The following is a 24,722-nucleotide window of genomic DNA, read 5'->3' on the forward strand; positions in this document are numbered from 1 at the left end:
TTCAAAGAGCTGACTCGTTGGAAAAGACCCTGATGCTGGGAAAGAGTGAAGGCAGGAAGAGAAGCGGGGAGACAGAGGATGAGATGGTTGAATGGCATCACTGACTCAATGGACATGAGTTTGAGTAGGCTCCAGGAGATGGTGAAGGACAGGGAAGCCTGGTGTGCTGCAGTCTGCTGGGTTGCAAAGAGTCGAACACAACTGAGCAGCTGAACAACAACGAGGGAGAAGCAGCTGTGGTCCCTGGTCCCGGCTCTCTTTCCCTCCTCTGCACAGTCACACCTATGCAAACACCTGTCTATGTGGAAAGCCCAACAAACACAAATACTATTTGCTTGAATATACCGTCTTTTTTGGCTAGTTTCTAGTCTACACGTCATGATTTCCTGTGCTTTGCCCAAGTCATAAACATATTTCTCAGTGTAAACAGATCTAGGAAGCTCCGCAGGAGGTGTGGACTGCTTCCCATCAAAAATATGTCTCGAAAGAGAGTTCAATGTGTGTATGTGCATGTGTCTCCTCCAGGCCTGAGGCCAGTGGCCTCAGACATAACAGGAACCAGTCTCTGCTTTCTCTGGGACACGGGAAACGCCTGCCCTGCTGAGGGTCAGTACAGCACAGTGAGCGCTGAAGTTACACACAGGGCTTGAATACAGCTCTGTCTTCATTCACTACTTCTCAGCCTCTGTGCCTCAGTTTCCTCCTCTGAAAATGTGCATGATAACAGCATTGGATCACAAGGTTGTCATGAGATATTCTTAGGAAAACACCCTGTTTGAGTAGCCTTGCTGTCATCAATCGGAGAAGGCAATGGCACCCCACTCCAGTACTCTTGCCTGGAAAATCCCATGGACGGAGGAGTCTGGTGGGCTCTAGTCCATGGGGTCGCCAAGAGTTGGGCACGACTGAGCGACTTCACTTTCACTTTTCACTTTCATGCATTGGAGAAGGAAATGGCAACCCACTCCAGTATTCTTGCCTAGAGAATCCCAGGGACAGAGGAGCCTAGTGGGCTGCCATCTACGGGGTTGCACAGAGTCGGACACGAGTGAAGCAACTTAGCAGCAGCAGCTGTCATCAATACTGCAGAAGTTCATTTCTGACTTTATAAAACATTACTCCCACCCTCTCTTCATCCTCCTGCTGCTGCTGCGTAGTTGTTCAGTCATGTCCGACTCTGAGACCCCATGGACTGTAGTCTGCCAGGCTCCTCTGTCCATGGGATTACCCAGGCAAGAATACTGGAGTGGGTTGCCATACCCTCCTCCAGGGGATCTTCCTGACCCAGGGATCAAACCTGGGTATCTTGCATCACAGACAGATTCTTTACCACTGAACTACCAGGGAAGCCCTCCAACCTCCTAGGACTGGTATAAAATGAGATAGAGAATTTCAAAGCAAACCACAGTAGCAAATCACAGTCATCTTTAAGGGCCGGAAAATGAGCCAAAGATACAAACTAGGAGCAGTCCCTTGGGCTGGCCACCTTCCTACTCAGACCAGTAATGCTAAGAACCAGTAACACTGCCAACTTCAAGGCAGATCACAGCAGCCAGTATGTTCATTAATGAGGTTCTTGAGTTTTGAGATTTTTGACAGTTGTTCATCTCCGCCTGCAATGCAGGAGACACAGGAGATGCGGGTTTGATCCCTGGGTCTGGAAGATCCCCTGGAGGAGGAAATGGCAACCCACTCCAGTATTCTTGCCTGAAAAATCCCATGGACTGAGGAGCCTGGTGGTTTAAAGTCCAAGGGGTTGCAAAGAGTCAGACACAACTGAGCAACTAAGCATGATTAAGCACATCTGAACAAAATTCTGAACAAAATTCTCCTATTTTTCAGATTTAGTCTGTGTAGGTAGTCGGTTTAGTGACAGATACAGATCTTCAGTAACCTTCATCTCCTCCAAGGCAATCTGAGTTTTAGAGTTCTCAAACAAAAAAGGTCATGTATTATGCTCTGCGAATTTGTAAGCTATGTGAATTCCAACTAATTCCTTAACTTTCAAGACTATTTTGCTTTTTCATTTGGAAAGTGGGGTTATATATCAGTCTCTCAGGGGTTTTGCAAGCATCAAATAAAGCAAACCCAGGTAATGTACTTGATTCCTACTTTCCTACCCCTCAGCTAGGTAGGAAGGCCAAAGAAAATTCCTGCAGATGACCAAAGCACATGGAGAAGAAAAAAAAACATTCTGTGTGTGTATGTGTGTATATACATATACATATAAACACACACATACACACATACGTGTGCATACACATGTACCTATACACATACATACCATACATGCCTATACACATACATGTTCATCCCCTCCCCTCCAAATCCTGCTGCTTCTTCATTCCAGCCAGGAATGCACTGCCTGGAAGCCATTCATCCCCTGCAGCCCAAATCTGGGTTGACTCGCCCTGGAATGACTCTGGGGCTGTGACAGCCCCTCCCTGCTGGTGACAGTCACTCTGGAGGCCTCTTGTGATGGAACCACTTTCACTGGTTGTTCAACATGTTCTCTTAGAAAAACTGTTTGTTCTAAAAGATATATTGGTCTTTTTATAAATATTTCTGGTGTTGGCTAAGATGTTTATTACTCTAAACTCTCTTACAGGCAAGTGATTCAAATCCTCTAAGATCCAGCAAAAGAAGTAAAAAGACCTAAGAAGGATGAAAGACAGACTCCTTGCCTCCTTTAGAGGATATGCCTGGAAAACTTCTGACTGGACACGTTCAGTGTCCTGTAGTTTGAGACAACAAATATAGATACACTCTACTGACTGATATATTCCCCTCCTGCTTTAGTGAAAAAGAGAAAACTTTGAGAAATGGCTATTTTGGAAGAGGTACTATTAATCCCCCAACCTGCTCCAAATGTCTCTTGGCTGAAAGAGGAAAAAACAGGCACCAGTCATATGTCATGGCCTGAAGCACAAGAGAAGATGCAAAACTGGAGAGAACATTTTTAATTCCAAGTGAAACCTCAATGCTTTCAAGGAATCTGATGCCAAATTAGGGAGTTCAGAACAGAGGCAAGTCTGAAGTCATGGGAGATTGGAAGCCCCCACCTCCGCGACTGCCCTTAGAGCCACGGGCTGTGCCTGATGCCTTCTGTTCTTTCCAACCTACAGAGTGCACACAGAGGCTGGACAAGCTGGGGATGACGCAGACAAACTCAGTCTGGGAGGGAGGCCTGGGCACGGCCTGGCAAAGGCCAGGTGGGCTCGGTGACTGGGGCCCCGAGCTCCATGTTTCTGTGGAATTCTCTCATAACTCCCTGGACACTGGCCTAGCCGAATGGGAAATGCTGAGTCTAAGGGAAGGGTCTTTGGTGGCAATAGATCCAGGATTAGAAAATGTTTAGTAAATGTTCTCACTTCTGGGAAATCAAAGGATCTCATCTCTGATGCTTCTCTCTGCTGACAATCTCTATGCACCTGTGCATTTGAAGATGGTCTTTGACTGGATCGAAGCCCACCTTGACCTCCCTTTGCACGCACCTGCAGCTTTTAAACTTTGGCAGGGCTGCGAGGGCCCCTAGGTTGTGCACCTGGGTAATCCTGGCCCTCTGGGGTTAGGCAAGGTGCTGTGCTTACCGAGAACACCCAGCTGGCCAGTGGCAGAGCCAAAAGGAGATTCGAAATGTCTCCAAACCCTCATTCCAGGGGCCTGTTATTTTCTAGGCTATCAGGCCACATAAGATCAAGAAAGCATCTTGCTCAAGCCCAAGCCAAGTGTTATGAAGTGAAATCACCTGTCCTTAAAAATCATGCGAGTTCCTAGCTCAGATAGCCTTGGGGGGTTACTGGGTACCTGGGGAACCTCTCTGCTGTGTTCGTCTCCTTTAAAGATCTGCAGAGTGGTCTGTTTGTCTTGTGCTGGACTAGTCACATGAGGACCTCGTCTGGGGCAAGCTGCTCTCTCCGACCGGAGCGGCCCTCCCTCACCCTTCCCGGGCTGAGGCTGGAGACTGGGCACGGGCAGCGGCCCTCCCTCACCCTTCCCAGGCTGAGGCTGGAGACTGGGCACGGGCAGCGGCCCTCCCTCACCCTTCCCAGGCTGAGGCTGGAGACCGGGCACGGGCAGCGGCCCTCTGAGCACCACACGTCCCTGCACTGCCCTTCGTTGCCATTGTTCAGTTGCTAAGTCGTGTGGGACTCTTCGCGACCCCTGAACTGTAGCCCGTCAGGCTTCCCTTTCTCCACTATCTGTCCTTTAACATATAATAATAATAATAAGCCTTCAAAATAGCTAAACATCACTCTTTTAAAGTAACTGAGGCAAAGGCTAATTTTGATCATCATTTTTAAAACCGTGTGCTGTGTGCTCAATCACTCAGTCGTGTCCGACTCTTTGTGACCCCGTGGACTGTAGCGCCTCAGGTTCCTCTGCCCATAGGATTTCCCAGGCAAAATTACTGGAGTGGGTTGCAATTTCCTCCTCCAGGGGATCTTCCCAACCCAGGGATAAAACCCACGTCTCTTGGGTCTCCTGAACTGGCAGGCAGATTCTTTTCCACTGAGCCACCTGGGAAGCCCTTTTTTTAAAAAATAGGAGTCATAAAGTTAGTGGTAAACTTCTCTTCTTGTATGTTCTTTAAAGTACTCCTTTCTTTTCAGATAGTTTATGATTTTTAATTCTAGGAGTCATAAACTACCTGAAAAGAACGGGGTATTTTAAAGAACATACAGAGGAGAAGTTTACTGCTAATTAGTAGAAGTTGTGCTAAATCGGCCTTATTTAGTGGGCTTACAAATGGATGCATCCGAAGTGCTGGAAACAGCCCAGAGTAGGCCAAACAAACTCTGTTTCTTCTCATTTACATTTTAGATCTACTTAATCAACCCTGATCAGATAATACACAGATGTCCCTAGAGACAGGCAGGTAAATCTGGGCTTAATCCAGGTTTACTTTGGACTGAGTCTAAATCCACAGGCTCTGAATGAATGCGGATTTGCTGTGTCCATCAATGCAAGTTCTCATTTTATTGAGCAATTCTATTCTTAGCTCTCCGAGAGGGAGGCAGACAGAAAGCCCTTCCCCTCCATTCCATTCCCCTTCCAGGACGGCATTTAACATGCTGCTCCTGCCAGCTGGCGGGCAGCCACGCCAATGGCCCTGTCAGCACTGGCCGAGGAGAATGAGAAACTAGACCATAAAAGGCCACAACTGCAGGCCGTGCGGTGGTGATGGGGGCGGGGAGCTGGTGGCACTGTGCGGAGTGCGAGGGCTGGGGGCACTGGCCGCAGAAGAGCAGTTCCAGGGAGTTGACCCTAAAGTTCCCCCAGCCAGGGCAGATGAGAGAGAACACCAAGGAAAACTGGAAACCGCTGCCTGCTGATGGGTGGGGCATGGGGCCAAATTGATACTTCAGGCACAGATTTGAGGGCAAAGATGAACTGGATCACCAGTACCAACTGCCCACCCACCAGAGTGTTCCTGACTCCAGGAGGAACGGATTAGAATAAGCATCTGGAGTCACCAAAGAGACAGCGAGGGGGACAAGGGTCCCTGCTGTCTTTTATAGATGAGAAACTGTTCCCTGAGACCTTGGCCCACTGGCATTCCCAGGGAGAAAAACTCCTGCCCTAAGGAAACCAAGGGCTTCTCCAGTGGTTCAGCAGTAAAGAATCTGCCTGCAATGCAGGAGATGTGGGTTCGATCTCTGGGTCAGGAAGATCCCCTGGAGGAGGGCATGGCAACCCACTTCAGTATTCTTGCCTGGAGAATCCCGTGGACAGAGAAGCCTGGCGGGCTACAGTTCATGGGGTCATAAAGAGTCAGACACAACTGAGTGACTGAGCACGCACACATGCATGCACAAGGAAACTAAACACAAGAGGATAAAATCAATGAATGCCAGGAGAAAGGCTTTCGTGTGCACCTCGTGTGAAGGCCCATGAGTGCACTGGGACCACCTGAGCAGGGACCTGTGCAGGGACCGCCTGCTGTCCATCTGCTGCTCCTTCAAGGTCCTGAATGCCTGCCATGTGAGCGGACAGTGGGCTGAACACGACAGACAGCAGGAAGGCAGTTAGGAAGCTTGCTTGTTATTTCAGGAAAGAGTAGACCCGAGCATGAAAAGCATAGCAATTGAGGTGGAGAGGGAAGAGTCTGGAGACAGACTCTGAACTCAGTCCTATGATGCAGAAGACAAGAAAAAGGGAGCAGCCTAGGGGTTAGGAGGCCACAGTGGCCTCAGAAGGGCAGTCCCCACAGTCGGACAGGGCCTGGGGGCCAGGCTGCAGGGAACTAAAGAGTGTTGCCAGGGAGGCGAAGAAGCAGACTCAGAGTAGAGACTGGCTCTCTCAGAGGGTTTGGCTGTGGAGAGAGAGCAGAAAGACACTAGGGTGGCCAGAGAGACGAGATACTGCAAGAGTTGTGCCTGTAAACATGGGGAAGATGATGGGGGAGCCTTGGCAACATTTATAGGAGAAAAAGAGAAGTTGCAAAAAAGAAGGGTTGGGGACTTATGAGGGTTGGGGGCTTGTAGCCCTCAGGAGCCTGGAGTCTGAGGAGAAAGGTGGGCAACCCCCAGAGCCTGGAGGGTGGAGTCAACATGGGGACAGAGAGACGCCTGCAGGTGTGGGGCCATCAAGCTGAGCAAGTTCATGCCTCATGCCTCCTATGTCTAAGAGAGGCCAGAGGCTGAGGCCTGCAGGGTAAAGAGTCTCAAGGAATGGCTGTCACAGGGAAGTGGGAGACAGCGCTGACCAGCACTAATGCCTCTGCTGAGCCTGGATGTTGACAGAGCCCAGGGCTGAGGCTGTGAGTTGATGTCATCTCCCTGCTGCACCACGGGCTCAGGCAGAGTGGCAGTGAAGGTGAAAGGCAGCGCTGATTCCAGGTGAGGGTCTGCCAGGGGACTGGGAGGGGACAGGACCAGGGGAGAGGGTGTCACAGGGGCTAGCTAGGGAGAGCTGTGGTGGTGGAACTTGGGGTCTCCCAAGGCTAGAGAGGGAAGCCTGAGGAGATTCACAGAAAAAGGAAAACACTGTATGTGCAAGATCTGATTCTCAACAAGCAGGAAGGGCAGCCACAGTGTGAGAACAGGAAGAGAAAGAAAGGCCGTGGGCAGAGGGAACACGTGTGCTGGGGGAGTACCCCAAAGGGGAGGCCTGGAAGCCCACCATCCTGCCTTCTGCACGCCCCTCCCCAGACTCACCCACCACGGTGAGATTGACTTGGGCCTGCCTGCTGCCCAGTTTGTTCTCCACCAGCAGGGTGTAGCAGCCACAGTGCTCCTGGCGCGCCGCCCGGATGGTGAGCTTGCTGCCCTGCTCGCTGTTCTCCACCTTGATGTGCTCGCTGTCCTGGATCTGGGGGCAGAGAGTGGGGCAGGCGCTGGAGACTTGAGCCAGAAAGGAAGGGGGCTCCAAGCCACGCCCCACACCCCCTAAGAGATGCAGCTGGATAGTGGTGTGGGGCTGGTCTTGTCTGCACTCTGGGCTTCCCACTCAGGACCCCTTCTCCTGCATCCAGAGCCAAGCTGCTCTGAAAGTGCCCAGATCTGGGCAGGCAGGGAGGGTGCTGAGCAGGGTCTGGGGGTTGGGAGTAAGCTATGCCTTCACTCGCTGCCCTAGACTGGAAACGAGAAACATCCCAGCCCGCTCCCCTGCTCTGGGATGGGAGGGTGGGAGAACACATTTGATCAAAGTCAGGTACAAAGCCCACCCAGAAGGTTCCGACCTCCTCTGTGCTGTCAAATACCAGTACCGATCACATGTGGCTACTCAAATCTTAGTTGAATGGCAAATAACCCAAATGTCCATCAGTGAATGAACAAATAAAGAAAACGTGGTACACCCAGACAATGGAATATTATTTGGCCATAAAAGTGAATGGAGTACTGGTTCATGTTACAGTATGGATATGCCCTGAAAATATTATGCTAAGTTAAAAAAAAAAAACGCAGACACAAAGGAACACATATGATTCCATTTATGAGAAATGCCCAGAATAGGCAAATCCTTAGAGACAGAAAATAGGTTAGGGTCACCAGAGTCTGGGGGAAGGGAAGAAATGACTGCTATTGGATCTGGGCTTTCCTTTCGAGGTGATAAAAATGTTCTGGAATTAGAAAATTGTTATAGTTGCACAGCCTTGTGAATATGTGTACACTATAAAAGGGTGAATTTTCGGATGTGTGAATTCTATCTCTACAAAACTGTTATAACCATTTTTAACTAACTGAAATGTAAAATTCAGTTTCTCAGTTGCAGTAGTCACATTTCACATGCTCAACAGCCACATGTAGTTAGTGGCTACCATACTGGATAACAGATACAGATACAGATACAGATACAGATACAGAACAATGACATCACTACGGAAAGTTCTGTTGGATGGAGCTGGGACTTGGCTAAATGTCTCTGAAGAGGCTTGAGATTTGCATCTCACTTCAGACACACTAACCCAGACAAAACCCAAGCAAACACGCTTTGGGAAAAGGCCAGCTTCTCTTCTTGTCTTTTGAGAACAACCCTTCTTTCCTCCCTAGTACTAGCCTCCTACCTCTGGGCCTTAGGACAGTTTGAATGGGTTGGGAACAGAGCAACAGAGGCTTCAAGAAGTCATAACACCTTCTGTGGGGTTCCTGACCCAGGGCCAGCCTGCCGTTCCAGGGTCTCTGCTGATGAGGCATGTGGGTACACATTGCCAGCGTGGGACTGGAGGAACGGATAAGCTCCCCAAGCTCCTTTAAAAGGAACCAGTTATTTGGAAATTCAGACATTTTCCCATAGGACTGTTCTTATAAACGGTAGTTAGATTTCTGGGTCAGGAAGCCAAAATTCTGTTTAACGTACAAGTCATCTATTCAAATACTCGGACGCACTTTTATCTCTCCGGCACGCGGTTAAGCCTAAGTGGTTGCCACAGATAGGGCTCAGTAAGCTGGCACAGAATCACAGAAAGCTCAGGGGTCTGAGAGGTCATTCAGGTCACTGGTTTGATTTTCCTGACTCCGAGTAGAATTCTAGGCAGAGATATCAAAATCAGGTGGGAGCCATGGGTGGTTTGTTCTATTATGTCCTTCATACTCTATCACACAAATTGTCTATAAAACAGGCATTCCTGCTAGGTGTTGAAGAAAAGGTTACTAAGAGCTCAAATTTGGTGGGTGGGTGATGGTGGTGAGGGGCTCTCGCATGTCTAAGGCCCCCTTGGTGAACAGTGATGCTCCCTCTATCATGTTTCGCATCCCCTCTGGCCCAGAGTTGCTCTGGAATTTGTGCAGGGTATTCTTGGGCCACTGGGACTGACCTGCTTTCGGAACTTCATCCAGGTGCAGGTGATGGGCTGGGTGCCGGCCACCTTACCAAAGAGCTCCACAGACTCTCCTGCTCGCACCTTCTGGTCCTCAGGAAACTGGATGATCTGAGGTGGCATGGCTGGGGGAGGACAAGAGGGAGAGTGAGCTCGAGGAGGAGGGAGCCTCAAATGCTCTGATACCATCTGATACTTCCGGTCATATTGGTCTGGGACTCCTCTCTCACTTTCCGGAACCTTCAGGGTGAGACTGAGGGCAGTGACCTTTGCTCCACATACCTAGGCTGACGGGCCTGCTAGGTCTGTTGGTCTCTTGATCCTAATTCCAACAGAAGCGACCCATACAGTTTACACAGCATGACTCTTGGTTGGTTGGTTGCTCTGGTATTTGTGATTTCCCCTAATTTTTTGAATCTTGTGTCTTAACTCCTTTCTTAACTATGCAGTGCCTTGCCATCTAACATCCGGGTCACTCTGGCTGACAGGCTCAAACTGGCTCACATCCTCAAACGTCTTTCCATGGAAAACAAACAGTGCTTCCTATGACAGGGACCTACAGAGCAGACCATGAGAACAGCACAGGTGGATCATCTCCACAAGGGCAGACCAGGGGACAGAGCGGTGAGCAGGCTTTATGCCAGGAGAGAAGGAGAAAAGGCAAGTGGTGGAAGAGGGTGGAGGACCCAGACTTGCAGAAACTCAGGGAAAATTCAGCCCAACCACTGCAGAGCTTGAATCCAGGGTCGGGTGTGGTCTCCTGGGACCACATTCCCAGTGATCAGTCTAGCAGAGCAAAGGGAAAACCCCTCACGCCAGATGACTCCCTTGTCCTTAAATGCTGCTGTGACTAATTACCTGCCTTCGGAGGTGTCTTGGGGGCAGGTTTCTTTTTCACAGTTGCGTCACCTGAAACAAAGACATTCACAGGTTATCTTCTGTGTTTTCACAAGGCTCCTAAGTCCTGGAAGGGCGCAGTCTTACCCTCTGGCCGCTCATCCAGACAGAGCCCTCACTTGAATATGCCTTTGGAGACCTTGCAGACTCACATGGACAACCTCACGAGCAAATGAATATCCCTTCTCGGGGGGCCTCCAGAGGGATCCCTGGAACCTCCATAGAGATAAACACTTCAAAAATGCTTAAGTGTCCATTCTCCATTTCAGTGAGGATAATCCCAAACTCACTAACTCTTCTCTTACCCTAACTTTCAGGAAACTCATAAAGGAAATTATGTCAGATAAACTGACTAAATTTAGTCCTTGGTGTGGATCCAAGGGTCTCAGGCTTCCTTTTTGTAACAGACTATGGATTGGTGGCTTTTATTTATTTTTTTAATGTTTGTTGAATGGATCAGTGAATGAATGAACAAATGAAGGAACCAATCAATGGTCCCCTCCATTCTTAAGGCCACACTCTCCAAATAACTCACATAAGATAAATGACCCAAACAGACCAGTTTTGCAGCACAAAACTATTCATTGGTCTAAGTAGTAATATGGTGACTATGCAAAAATATTCCCAACTATCTTCATGGCTTGTTTTCATATTTTTTTCAGGTCCTTGTTCAAAAGTTATCTAACCTACTTATCCAAATGAAAACCTGCATTCACACAAACATCTGTATGTGATTGTTTGTAGTGGGTTTATTTGTGATTGCCCAAAACCTGCCCTTCAACTGGAGAATGGATGACTGTGGTACATCCACATGAGGAAATACCACTCACTCACCAACAAAAAGAAACAAACTTCTGTTATACACAGCATGATGAATCTTAATGATTCATCCTTCTCTTCCGCTAAGAGAAGAAAAAGGCTATGTACTGTATAACTCTGTAGGCCGTTTTAGAAAAGGCAAAACTATAAGGACAGAGAAAAGGTGGGCGTGGGAGGGGCTGACTACTGAGGGGCATAAGGACATGTTTTAAGGTGTGAAGCCGTATCTTGGTCATGGTGGTAGTCACAGGACTATAAACATTTGTCAAGGACTGTGCAATAGAACGGGTGAATTTTATTGTGCATAAATTATACCTTAATATGAAAAAGGGGAAAGAGTTGCTTAATCAATGCAATCCTCCTGAACCACTCTACATCAAATAGCTGTGGTTTTATAAGAGATTGTCCTTATTTTTAGGAAGAATATACTGAAGTATATAGGTGTAGAGGATACCATATGTGAAACTTACTTTCAAACTGCTCATAAAAAATAAAGTGCATGTATGTATATGTGTATATGTTTGTGAAGAGGTAGAAGGAAAGATAAGTGGAAAACAGAGAGGAGAGAGAATATATGATAAAGCAAACATGATAAAACATCAGTATTCGAAGAATGTGAGTGAAGGGTATACAAGGATTATTTGTACTAAATAGTACAACTTTTCTCTAGTTCTGAAATTTCAAAATAAAAGTTAAACAGAAAGTTAAACAATGTTTGTCCCATCAACATGATGTAGTTGTTCAAAAGAAGGAGAAAGAGAGAACAGTGTCTGGTGAGATGGCTGGAAGGTGGGACACAGAACAGTGGACCCGAAAGATGATCTTTTAAAAAATTTTTTTTTCTTCATGGTAGCATATTTTCTGTTAACTGACATTTCCAGGCATAATCTTATTTATTTAGCCAGACCATGTGGCATGCAGGACCTTAGTTCTCCTACCAGGGATCAGTCCCTTGCCCCCTACAGTGGAAGCGGAGTCTTAGCCATTGGGCTGCCAGGGAAGTCCCTTGTGATGATCTGACCTGCAGAGAAGAGTCCTATTGATTAGGAACAGAGTGTCTCAGAGTAGAGAGTCCTGTTTATGATGTTTGGTGGAAGATCAGTAGGATGATGTTTGGTGGGAGGTGGCTAGAGCGCAGGGCTGGTTTCAGAGAGCAGTGGCATGAAGATGCTGGGAGAATTTAAGAAGATAGAAAACTTCTGTCCCTCAGTCACACTCGTCACATGTCAAGTGCTCACAGCCATACATGGTTAGTGGTTTCCACTGTGCAGATAGAGAGCATTGCAATCATCACAGAAAAATTCTACTGGACAGTTCTGGTCTATAATGAATGTGCGAGTTAGGTCTTTGTTCTGAGTAACAGGGCGTCCTGACTCAAACAAGAGTCCAGCTAGTCTAGAGGACCTCTGGAGGTCTTTCCAATTCCAGGGCATGAGAAAATCCAATTAGGAGGCTATTGCCATACTCTTAGAAGAAACTGATCCAGGTCTGGCCTTGGTAAAGCCTCCAGAAAATAAAATACAAATACGAGATGGAAGAAAATTTAAAAGATTTTAAGGGCTAAACAAGAGACAGGAACAAAGATTCCTCAGGGATTTCTTGCTTGAATAAGTGGGAAAAATTTTTATTGATGCAATAGGGAATTTGGGAGTAAAAGATGAGGAGTTTGGCTTGGTCTAAGAGAATGCGGTTGATAAAAGGGTTTAAACAGTATATAGGCTAGAAGTCCAGGATCAGAATTCTAGAAAGAGTTGGTGGAAGGTGAAAGAGAAAGATTACAGGATCAAACATGCAGTCATTAATGGGAACTGTGAGGATGGGTCAGTTCTTTGGGGGGAAAGTACAGTGAAAGATGAAAAAGGGTCTTATCCGAGGTGATGCCACCAGTAAGGAGCTGGGATGAGGCAGAAGGGCTATGGAGGGACTGTCCCTGAGACCCAGCACGGAGGAGGAAGGGCACTAAGAAGGTACGACCAACATCGGGTGATGCGTGGGCAGGAGAGGCACCGCCACCTCCAGTTTGAGAGGGCAGGATATGGGGTCAGAAGTTGCTCTAGAGGAGATTCTCAAGAAAACAGGTAGTGAGTCAGCTAACCCATCAAGAATTCCCAACATGAGAGGGACACAGAGAGACAGGGTGACAGAAGAGGAAATGTCAAGCTAAGGTTTCTTCTACAGTGAGAGAGAAGAATCCAGATGTGAAAGCAGAAGGCTAGGACTAGGAGAGGAAGAGCCCGGAGATGCTAGGAAGCAAATGCTCCCGGGCACTCCCAGACCCCTCAGAGTGGGCACCAGAGGGGGTACAGAACCCTGGGGATGGGCTGAGCCATGAAGCCCCTGCCCACCTGCACCCAGGGCAGATGGGAAGGGGGAGGGCCCAACTGGAAGAGAGTGACCCTTCTGGGAAGGAAAAGGGGGTTCCTCCCAGAGCCAGGACCTGACCTCCTGGGAGCGGGAGAGCGCGGAGGGCTGCTGTTATGGGCTGAGCTGCACCCCGCCCCCCGCTTCCCATTCATACATTGAAGCCCTAAACCCCCAGTACCTCAGAATATGACTATATTTGGAAACAGGAACTTTAAAGAGGTGATTAAATTAAAAGGAGGCTGCTAGGGTGGACCTTAATCCAAGCTGACTGGTGTCTTTATAAGAGAAAATTTGGGCCCATGGAGAGACACCAGGAAGACACGCACAGAGCAAAGGCCGCGTGAGGACACGAACAGAAGGCTGCCCCCTGCAGGCCAAGGCGATAGAGGCCTCAGGAGAAACCGCCTTCAGAACTGTGAGACAACACAGCGCTGACGCTGAGGCCGCCCAGTCTGTGCACACTGGTGGAACTGGGGAGAAGCTCTGGGGGCAGGGTGCCTGCCTCTGGAGCCGTGGGTGAGGAGTTAATAAAGAGGCAAAGATGACATACAGTAAAAGTGAGGACTCCAAAGTTCCCCCTATACTATCTTGGGGCCTGTGGGTAAACTTACATGGCCAGAAGCAGAGCCTGAACTAATATCTGTCTTTCTGTGTTATAGTTAAATATGGTTGAAGGCCAAAGTTTTCTGGTTGTTCAATAAATTTGGAGCATCTCCTGTTTGAATTCATTAGCATCTGAAACTGATTTGGTTCCCATCAGTCACAGCTATTTTAAACATTAACAATGTTCTGTATCCTAGTCTATGTATACTTTAGAGGCCCATCTGCTGAAATTCATTAATATATGTTCTGGGCTTAGGAGAACATGATTAATGGACTAGAAAGCAGAGTTACTGGATTCTAGCACCTGATTTCTTGCAGAGAGCTAGACTCAGCAAGCTGAGTTTCTAATCCATGATGTCATCATCCTTTTTTCACTGGGTTCTTACCCCAACCAAACACAAGTAGGGCACTTCACATTGTTTCCATTTCATGAAAAAGGAGATGGATTTGAATAAAAGTCAGATGACTTGCTGGGTTCATAAAATGACATGTGGCTGAATTAGAAACAGGACTTAAGCCTTCTGTTGCCCAGCATGTGGCTGCTTTTCTCCTGTTGTCTCCTGACTCCCTTGGACACTCTCCCCCATCCTCAAATCAGGGCCTTAAAACCCTTCTCTGTCTCTTTGCAGAAATGCAATGGGCATAGGCTCTGGCCCTGGACTTGGGTTCAAATATAGCCCTGTTACTCCCTAAGGGGTGTGACTTAAAACTTGCTATGTAACCTCTTGGAGCTTTAGTGTCCCCATTCAAAGAATGTGGGGAGAATAAATAAAATTTGTTGTAAAGAATTAAGCTATGTTATAAAGTTCAGTTCGGTTCAGTCACTCAGTCGTGTCTGACTCTTTGCAACCCCATGAACTGCAGCACGCCAGGCCTCCCTGTCCATCACCAATTCCCGGAGTCCACCCAAACCCATGTCCATTGTGTCCGTGAAGATATAGCATAAAGTACATGTTCCAACACCAGTCTTACCCTCCCCTCCCCAGCTTCTCCCCCGACCATTCTCCTTTCTTCCCCAAACAGATCCCCAAAGGACTTCTCTGTACTTTCCTTCATCTGTTTAGTCCCTGCACTGCTGGCCAGGTCAGCTTTATACCTATATGAGCTCTCTCCTGCTGAGAGAGGCCTCAGTACAGGTAAAATTCTCACCGGTCCAGATGCCCAAACTCTCAGTACCTCTTGGGTCACTAACCAGTTTCTTTTCCTCTGGATGCTTTCTTCTTATTATCTTACTATTGCTGTCAGCCTTTAGTCCCCCACCTTCTACTCCAACATCCTAAACTTTCTGCATTAGCCACTGTAAGAGAGGAGTTTCACAGAAATAGAAAAAGATGTAACCATCCTTGCAAACCCCATGGTGGCTTCTGGCCACAGGGCCTGTAAGGAGAGCAGAGCATCCTCCTTCTCCTTGCCCAGGGTCTGTCCCTCTCCCAGACAGCCAGTCCCAGGCAGTATACCCCTCCTGGTACAGCACTGCCCCCCAAACTCTCAAGCTCCCCAAACTACCCTAAGCTCCTCTCTTTATCCCTCTGTTTGCTGTCCTCATTTTCCCTGGAGCCCAGACCTCTCTCCTGAGCCCACCCATACATCCCACTACCTGACACCATCTCCCCAGGCACATACTGTAAACCCAACATCTGAAACCAAATGCAGTTCTTCTCCCCACACTGCTGCTCATCTCCATTTCTCCCAAGCCCCCCACCCACCCCTGCCCATTTCCAGACACTGACTAACATCTTTCAATTCCATCAACAAAATAACTTCCTTGGTTCCTCTATCCATATCCCCACTGTTACCATTCTAGTCCTTACTGTACCACCTCCCACACTTGTGGTCCCCTGTCCCCACCCCAGTACATCCATCACTCTGGAGCCAAAGTGATCTTTGTCAAAAGCACATCTGATGTCACTCCACTGTTTACACTTTTCCAGTGGCTGCCCATTGCCTCTTAGGATCAAGTCCAACTCATCAGACAAGGGTTTCCGAGATCTGTCCCCAGCTTTCATCTCCAGCCTTCTTTCTAACTCTTGGGGAATACCCTCACCCATGCCTTCTATGCTCAATGGCAGTGGTTCTCAAAATTTAGCCTGCCTGATAATAATCATCCAGGAGAATTACTAAAACCACAGATTCCTGACCTTCCTTGGGGTGTGGATGCTGCTGATCCCTGTGCCTTCTGGGGATACCGCTTCGTATACTACACTGAAGGCCTTTCAGTTTCTACAGTGCCAGGCTTTTGCTGTCAGCTCTTTGCTGACTCATTCACATATCACTGCTGCCGGGTGGGTCCCATACCCCTCTGAGGTGGTTTCATCAGCAGTTATCACAAGGCATGGCAACTGCGGAAACCTGCCCCCATTACGCATATACCCTGCAAGTTCCCTGAGGACAGGTACAGGGCCATCATGTTCATCTTCTGTATCCCCAGGCCTTGCTCAATACTGGGAACAGGCTAGAAAATACCTTTTAAAGGAATGAGTGGAATCCCCAGGGAACTCTGCTACCACGGAATTTCCTGAGAACACTTCATCACAGCCCTGGGCTCTGATGCTCAGAGATGAAGCCCGTTGGCTTGAATCCTGTGCAACATTCCATGAAAAGGAGAAGGCCCCTAGCTCTGTCACCAATTTAGATCAAAGTGGCCAGGTGCTGAGCCTTCCACCCCAGACAGGAGACTGAGTCTGGAAGAAGTGAAGCAGCCCAATAAAAACATCAAAGTCAAAACACTGAATTTAGAAGCCTCCTGGGAAACCTGGAGCTGGGCTGGAAAGACTAGCTTCCAATCGTGTGGGTAAGGCATCTTTTGCTTTTGCCCCAGCCTGTCCACACCCAGCTAGTCCTGGCCTCATGAACCTTCCTTCTGCCCTGGGAGGGAGGAGGTCAGCACCCCACAGGAGTTTCCACGCTGCTCAATTTGAAGACACATGAGTCTGTCTCTCCAGTGAATCCACAGAGCAGAAAGATCAGAGTCAGCCATTGAGAGATATTTACAGAGCCCGAAGGTGGATCTCACAGCTTCCAAAGGGTCTGAGATAATGAAGAGCTGGAGGAAACTGGGGAGGTAGTATCAGTAGCCTTGGGTCCAGGGAGGTCCCTGGATCTCTGCCTCTCTGGGGACATTTCCCTTTTTAGGTAGCTAGCTAAAAATAGACATCAAACCCTTCACAATTCCCCAAATAAGCATTCACTTTCTGCCACAAGCTCCTGAAGGGGACACGGGTTGGGTGACATGTGAAGGGAGCACCCACCCTGCAGGCTGTGTCACAGCAGGGGGTGGCGGTGAGGATCTGGGGATGGGGCTAGATCTCACTGTCCTGCACCGGGGCAGGCTCAGGGCTCCAGGGGGCTTTAAACAGCACCCTCGACACTGTCCCCCTCCACCCCCACCCCACACACATCAGGCCCTTTCCAGCCCCTCCTTACAAACTTGTGGAAAAACATTGGTCATTTTCCCAGAATGAACATCTCTGGGCAAATTTCCTGTACACATTCCCTCACAGCAAAGGCCGTCACATAAGATTCTAGAGGAACACTGATCCTCTTGTTACTGCAAACACCCAGCCCCAGGCCGCTGGGACACAGAACATTGGGGCCATTGTGAAAGGGGCAGCCCGCGTGGCCGGGACAGCAGCATGAGCGTTGTCTGACTGGCACCCTCCAGGGCATCCCTGGGAGGACCCACCCTGCCACGGAACTGGCTCGTGGGAGACGACGGAAGAGCAGGGAAGTAGACAGACCCAGCAGCCCAGGGGTGGAAGCACAGGTCCACACACACAGTGTGCTGGAGGGCGGCGTGAGCACCAAGACCAATACTTTGGTTGGGAGTAACCAGGAGTTGGCTCAGCTTTCAAAGACATTCATGGAAATAGCCCTGCTTCTCTCCCAGGGTCCCACAACTTTCCCTGTCGAGCAAGTCTCAATGCCAAGTCTTAACCTCTCCAGCATTTCCTTCCAGCCCTTTGACTCCTGGAGAGCATATTGAAAAGAAAGATGGGATCCTGGAGAAACCCTTCAAGATAATTGGACACTGCTTTTGATACCCAAAAATGCTTTCAAGGTGATCGACTTTTGGTTTCAGGGACAGACACATTCAGGGGACCAAGGCAAAGACATCTAAGAGCATCATAATCTGGGACAGTAGTGAGAGAAGTCAAAGAGACTGGTAAAAGGGGTGAAGCTCAGGCCAAGACCAGGCATAGGACACAAGGGGTGTTCCGCCTTCACCATCTCCAGATCCCAGGAACATGGGAACTGATGAGGACACTTCAAAAGGGAAATACTTACTATATCCCTATTTCAGACCAGCCCCTGAAATTTCAGAGATGGACAGGCCTTGGTTCCTATTCCCTAATCGTACATGTGCCCTATGGATGTTTCTGTCTTTTCTAAAAGATCATCAGCTTTACAGACTGATAGGAGGAATCCCTGGGCCTGTTACCACAGTGTCTCTCTGTATTTTCTTTTTCTTTTTGGCCACACTATGTAGCAAGTGGGATCCTAGACCAGGGATCCTGGTTCCTAGACCAGGGATTGAACCCGAACCCTCTATGTTGGAAGCTCAGAGTCTTAATCACTGGATCCTGCCTCTCTGTATTTTTCTTAAGCCATTCCTTAAGCCCCAGCAATGTCTCTTTCACACAAAACTCGTCAGATCCCCTCCAGCTGGAACACTCTAAACCTGGACCCCATGCATACAGCCTCCCTCCTGTCTGGATGTCTCTGTTGCTGTGTGTTCACACTTGCTGGAGCTTCCACTTTCCACACACCAGATGATGCGAAGGGCTTTAGCCAACCCTGCTTCACTCCAAAGAACAGCATTCTATTGAATGGCCTGATGTCAGAGCTAGAAAAGGCCTGGGGTCAGTTGGAGAAAGTCCCCACTTAACACTGTAGAAGGAGGAGGGGCTTTGACCAAGGTCAAGGCCACATTCACAGAGGCAGAACCAAGAACCTTCACTCTCTGCTCTCCACCCCAAGGGCTGTCTGGTGGTACCTTGTGCCTGAGTGCTGGCCCAGCATGGGCCACACACAGTAAAGGGGCATCTGGAGGTCTGACAAGGAAGGGTGTTGCAGCCCCCCACGTCCCCACACCCCCACAGGTGGAAGATGTTTTTCCCCCAGCCCACGCTCCTCTCCTGTTCCTTCTTCAAAGGTGGGAGACAACCCTCTCTGGGCTGGAGATGTGCGTAAAGTTTTCCAGGAGTGCAGACACTACATTTCCATCAGGAGGGGGGAAAGCGGCCAGAAAGAAGAATGCACAATTGACAAAAGTCAAATATGGGACTGTGGGTTAGACAGTATCAGTTCAGTGTTAGATGTCCTGATTTTAAGAACTGCATTGCGGTTATATTCTTAGAAGATACACAATAAGACATTTAGAGGTCAAGAGCATGATGTCTGTTTGTAGGCAGTATATATATTTGTCTCTACGTGAAAGTGAAAGTCGCTCAGTCTTGTCTGACTCTTTGCGACCCCATAGACTATACAGGGGGAATTCTCCAGGCCAGAATACTGGAGTGGGTAGCCACTCCCTTCTCCAGGGGATCTTCCTAACCCAGGGATCGAACCCAGGTCTCCCACATTGCAGGCAGATTCTTTACCAGCTGAACCACAAGGGAAATCCATCTCTATATGGTGAATGGTGAATATGTATGACTAGATATAGCATATATATGGTATTATAAATATAGATATGAATATTTGATGAATGGTGTATGAATGCAGAGTTCCAAAGAATAGCAAGAAGAGATAAGAAAGCCTTCCTCAGTGATTAATGCAAAGAAATAGAGGAAAACAACAGAATGGGAAAGACTAGAGATCTCTTCAAGAAAATTAGAGATACCAAGGGGACATTTCATGCAAAGATGGGCTCGATAAAGGACAGAAATGGTATGGACCTAACAGAAGCAGAAGATATCAAGAAGAGGTGGCAAGAATACACAGAAGAACTATACAAAAAAGATCTTCATGACCAGATAATCACGATGGTGTGATCACTCACCTAGAGCCAGACATCCTGGCATGTGAAGTCAAGTGGGCCTTAGAAAGTATCACTACGAACAAAGCTAGTGGAGGTGATGGAATTCCAGTTGAGCTATTCCAAATCCTGAAAGATGATGCTGTGAAAGTGCTGCACTCAATATGCCAGCAAATTTGGAAAACTCAGCAGTGGCCACAGGACTGGAAAAGGTCAGTTTTCATTCCAATCCCAAAGAAAGGCAATGCCAAAGAATGCTCAAACTGCCACACAATTGCACTCATCTCACATACTAGTAAAGTAATGCTCAAAATTCTCCAAGCCAGGCTTCAGCCATATGTGAACCATGAACTTCTTGATGTTCAAGCTGGTTTTGGAAAAGGCAGAGGAACCAGCGATCAAATTGCCAACATCTGCTGGATCATCGAAAAAGCAAGAGAGTTCCAGAAAAACATCTATTTCTGCTTTATTGACTATGCCAAAGCCTTTGACTGTGTGGATCACAACAAACTGTGGAAAATTCTGAAAGAGATGGGAATACCAGACCACCTGACCTGCCTCTTGAGAAATCTGTATGCAGGTCAGGAAGCAACAGTTAGAACTGGACATGGAACAACAGACTGGTTCCAAATAGAAAAAGGATTACTTCAAGGCTGCATATTGTCACCCTGCTTATTTAACTTCTATGCAGAGTACATCATGAGAAACACTGGGCTGGAGGAAGCCCAAGCTGGAATCAAGATTGCCGGGAGAAATATCAATAACCTCAGATATGCAGATGATACCACCCTTATGGCAGAAAGTGAAGAGGAAATAAAAAGCCTCTTGATGAAAGTGAAAGTAGAAAGTGAAAAAGTTGGCTTAAAGCTCAACATTCAGAAAACGAAGCTCATGGCATCCGGTCCCATCACTTCATGGGAAACAGATGGGGAAACAGTGGAAACAGTGGCAGACTTTATTTTTTTTTGCTCCAAAATCACTGCAGATGATGACTGCAGCCATGAAATTAAAAGACGCTTACTCCTTGGAAGGAAAGTTATGACCAACCTAGATAGCATATTCAAAAGCAGAGACATTACTTTGCCAACAAAGATCCGTCTAGTCAAGGCTATGGTTTTTCCTGCGGTCATGTATGGATGTGAGAGTTGGACTGGGAAGAAGGCTGAGCACCGAAGAATTGATGCTTTTGAACTGTGGTGTTGGAGAAGACTCTTGAGAGTCCCTTGGACTGCAAGGAGATCCAACCAGTCCATTCTGAAGGAGATCAGCCCTGGGATTTCTTTGGAAGGAATGATGCTAAAGCTGAAACTCCAGTACTTTGGCCACCTCATGTGAAGAGTTGACTCATTGGAAAAGACTCTGATGCTGGGAGGGATTGGGGGCAGGAGGAGAAGGGGACGACAGAAAATGAGATGGCTGGATGGCATCACTGACTCGATGGACGTGAATCTGAGTGAACTCCGGGAGTTGGTGATGGACAGGGAGGCCTGGCGTGCTGCGATTCATGAGGTCACAAAGAGTTGGACATGACCGAGCAACTGAACTGAACTGTATATATATGAGTTTATACATAATGACAAAACAATAGGACAAAATGTAAATAATGGAAGTTTCTTATACTGTTCTTGCACCTTTTCTGTAAATTTGAAATTATACCAGAATAAAGTTATTAAAAAAATTCCCATTGAGAGGCATGCAGCAAAGACCCTGACAGGTCTCAAGAACCAGGAAAGCATACCAGCTGTCATGTTTTTCTCCCCGCAGCTCTGAGGGCAGTCAGACCCGTGTCCCCTGGAGGATGGTGCCTCCGCTGTTTGGATAGCACAAGGATGGCCCTGAGACTGTGGAAGGTGCAGACTGGTGTGGGGGGAGTGTGGGTCAGGGTTGCCCTCACAGTGCCCACATCTTACCAGCTGCCAGACTCTGGGCAGGGCAGTTTAGCTCTCAAGGCTCAGTTCAGCTCATCTGTAAAATGGAACAACTAATCGTAGCTCAGTGGAATGAGACTTGCCCGAAGCAACACAGACCGAGTGTCTAAGATGATGCCTGCTACACAGGTGCTCAGGAAAACTCTTGTTTGGTGCGATGGGCGGATGACTGAATCAGAGGCCCTTGTGATTTTCTGTAGCACTTGCGCATTTCTCCCTCTAGTCTTTCCTCAATAAGAGGAATGTTATTCCTCATCAACCAAACCACATTTCTCTCCTCATCTGTAACCTGGCTCACCATCTCCCTCATTCAGAAATCTTTCCTCACTTCCCAAATCTGACAGCCTCCTCACTTCTGTACTTGTGAGCTGGTTGTCCAGCAGGTTAACTTCTACTTCCACCAGTTTTCTCTCATCCAGCCCCTTGGGTTTGGGCAAATCAGTTTGGCTTTTCCCTCATGTTCCCCAGAGCTTGGCTGCAGCGGTGGCCCCAGGGACTCTTAGGCAATGTGTGGACGAGGACCATCTACTCTCATAGCTGACAGCTCTTCACAGGACCAAACACTCAAGCTGGGAAGGGGAGGCCACCAGACATGCATCTGGCCACCATCTGTTTGACAAGGAAACCACTCAGCTTTCCCTTGGCCACTGGAGGAAAGATGTATTTCCTGGTTACATTAGGTACTTCCCAGTCCTAGACAAAAATGAATACACATACACAGCCAGACCACTCAACGACATGAGAATCTGGGCTTTCTCATCGAATCAGAAATGCCTGGGGCAGAGGATGGCAATGCTAACAGAATAAGACAAGTTGAAGAGGTGCACAGACTGCGTAATTCCACTTCTGTGGGAAAAAATTCAACTGATGTATTTGCATGTGTATATAAGAATATTTATAAAACAGTAATTGTGAATATATTTAAGGAGGTGAGTAGGATTAGGGTAAGATGAAAGAGGGCTTTCATGTTGCACTGGGTAAACTTCTGTACTATTCAAAATATTTGAACAAGAAGACAGGCATATTTAATGTATGTAATTAAAAAATAATGCAAATTATCCCCCAAAGTAAGAAAAGAACTCGGGATGCAGCCCTGAAAGACATCCCCTTCATTTCCTGTCTTGGGCAGCTACCTTCTCAGGAGCCTCCTGGGAAGGGAGCCCTAGGGTAGCGCGCAGGTACCCTGGGAACTTGCAGGTTTCTGAAGGAATCACCCCGCTAATGCTCTCAGCATCCCAGCGGGTGACGGCTGGGGTAATGAGGGGGCAGGGGTCGTGGGCCAGCAAAGAGATTCAGCGTGGCCATTACCATACATGGAGACACACAGTTCCATCCTTTTGGGAGTAAGACATCTGTCTGTGACTCCAACTTGAAGACTTTTCTACACAGAGTGAAATTTCCCTTCAGCAGACAAGCGATGTTGGCTGGAGTTAATGCTATCACAGATGTGTGTGTCTGCTAGGGAGAGAAAGCACTTTCAGCCAGCCCCGCCCCTCCTGTTAAGCACTGCCCGCTGAGCCCCATTCCCTGAGCCCTCTGCAGGGGAAAGAACCATGGGGTTCAGCCTCTACCAAGAGCATCTTGCTCCCTCTGTAAAGGCGGGTGCTGGAAGACCCTGAGGACCTGGGCCTGAGGAGCCCCCAGGTGCTTCCACATTTAAGGGAGGCAGTAGAGAAGACCTGCTTCTGCTTTCTCAAGACCAGCGGAGCAAGAGCACCAGGCTTCCCTCTGGAGCAGCTGCTCGCCAGCTCCTCCTCCTTGGGAGGGCCCAGGAGCTGAAACAAATACTGAAGCTGTCCACCACCAGAGGAGGCTCTGATCCAATGAGTCTGGGGTATAGCAGGCAGCAGCATTTTTAAATGGTCCCTAGGTGAATCTAATATGCAGCCAGGGTTGCAAGCCCCTTCCCTAGAAGTGCATGATGACAACTCGACTGGGGTTTTCTGAAGACTTCTCTAGGCCACAAACCCACGAGGCTGCTCACTGTCTCCAGCTTGTGTCTCTCTTTCACAACTCTGCTCCCACCCCACCTCCCTTCCCTGGGGATCTCATTGGAATGGATGTGCCAGGGCGGAGGACAGGAGAGTGCTGGCCTCCCAGCTGGAACCCCAGGGATCCCTGCTTCTGCCCCTACGAGGGAAGAACAGTCACTCAGACCAGTTCACTGCCACTTGGTGCTCTTCTAAGAGCCCACGGCTCTCCTGCTGATTTGCTCCCATAACCAAGAGCACAGGCCCAAGTCAGAAGGTAAAATCACTAACCCCTTCTCACCAGGTTTTTTAAAAGAATTGTTTCTGCATTTCCAACAACTCATTAAATGCCTACTTTGGATACTCAGAGGCTCCTGGGTAGTTAGATATCCATGAGAAATTATCGCTCCAGTTCGGTTGGCACAGCATACTGCAGGCTGAGAGGGCCCCCTGACAGCCTAGCTGGTATGTGCATGAGGAACCCAAGCTCCTCACTGGGGAGGGATATATGTTGCTTTGATGAGATGCGAATAAAACTAAGTTCCAGATCACTGCCTTGTAATGGAAAAGCGGAGGCAGCCTGTGAATTACCCTCGCTCACTTCCCTTGTTAGCACAGGTATTCAGGAGTTTGTCTTGTCTTTTGCTGTTTAAAACACAGAAAGAGCATGTTGGGATGTCCAGGAAACCCCATACCTCCTGTTAACATTGGAGCTTTCAAGGCAAAGTTCTAACAAAATTAGACAATATTTCATCAGTAGGGGAAGCCAGGAGAAGTCAATGGCACCCCACTCAGTTACTCTTGCCTGGAGAATCCCTGGAGAATCCCAGAATTCTTGCCTCCAGAATCCTGGAGAATCTGGACAGAGGAGCCTGGTAGGCTGCAGTCCATGGGGTCGCTAA

The 24,722-nt window shown here is 48.2% G+C and overlaps 1 protein-coding gene across 5 annotated transcripts in view; it reads right to left on the reverse strand.

The window, feature by feature from the left end:
- Nucleotides 1-24,722, reverse strand: part of MYLK (myosin light chain kinase) — a 279,384-nt gene that overhangs the window by 43,408 nt on the left and 211,254 nt on the right. For all 5 annotated transcript variants that reach the window (XM_070788721.1, XM_070788719.1, XM_070788723.1 and 2 more), the window contains 3 exons: nt 10,121-10,171; nt 9,260-9,387; nt 7,161-7,314 (listed from right to left, as the gene is read on the reverse strand). In XM_070788721.1, the coding sequence (XP_070644822.1) occupies nt 7,161-7,314; nt 9,260-9,387; nt 10,121-10,171 (333 nt within the window). The remainder of the gene's footprint in view (nt 1-7,160; nt 7,315-9,259; nt 9,388-10,120; nt 10,172-24,722) is intronic.

The sequence above is a fragment of the Bos indicus genome, chromosome 1 (genome assembly GCF_029378745.1).
Source record: "Bos indicus isolate NIAB-ARS_2022 breed Sahiwal x Tharparkar chromosome 1, NIAB-ARS_B.indTharparkar_mat_pri_1.0, whole genome shotgun sequence".
Lineage (NCBI taxonomy): Eukaryota > Metazoa > Chordata > Mammalia > Artiodactyla > Bovidae > Bos > Bos indicus.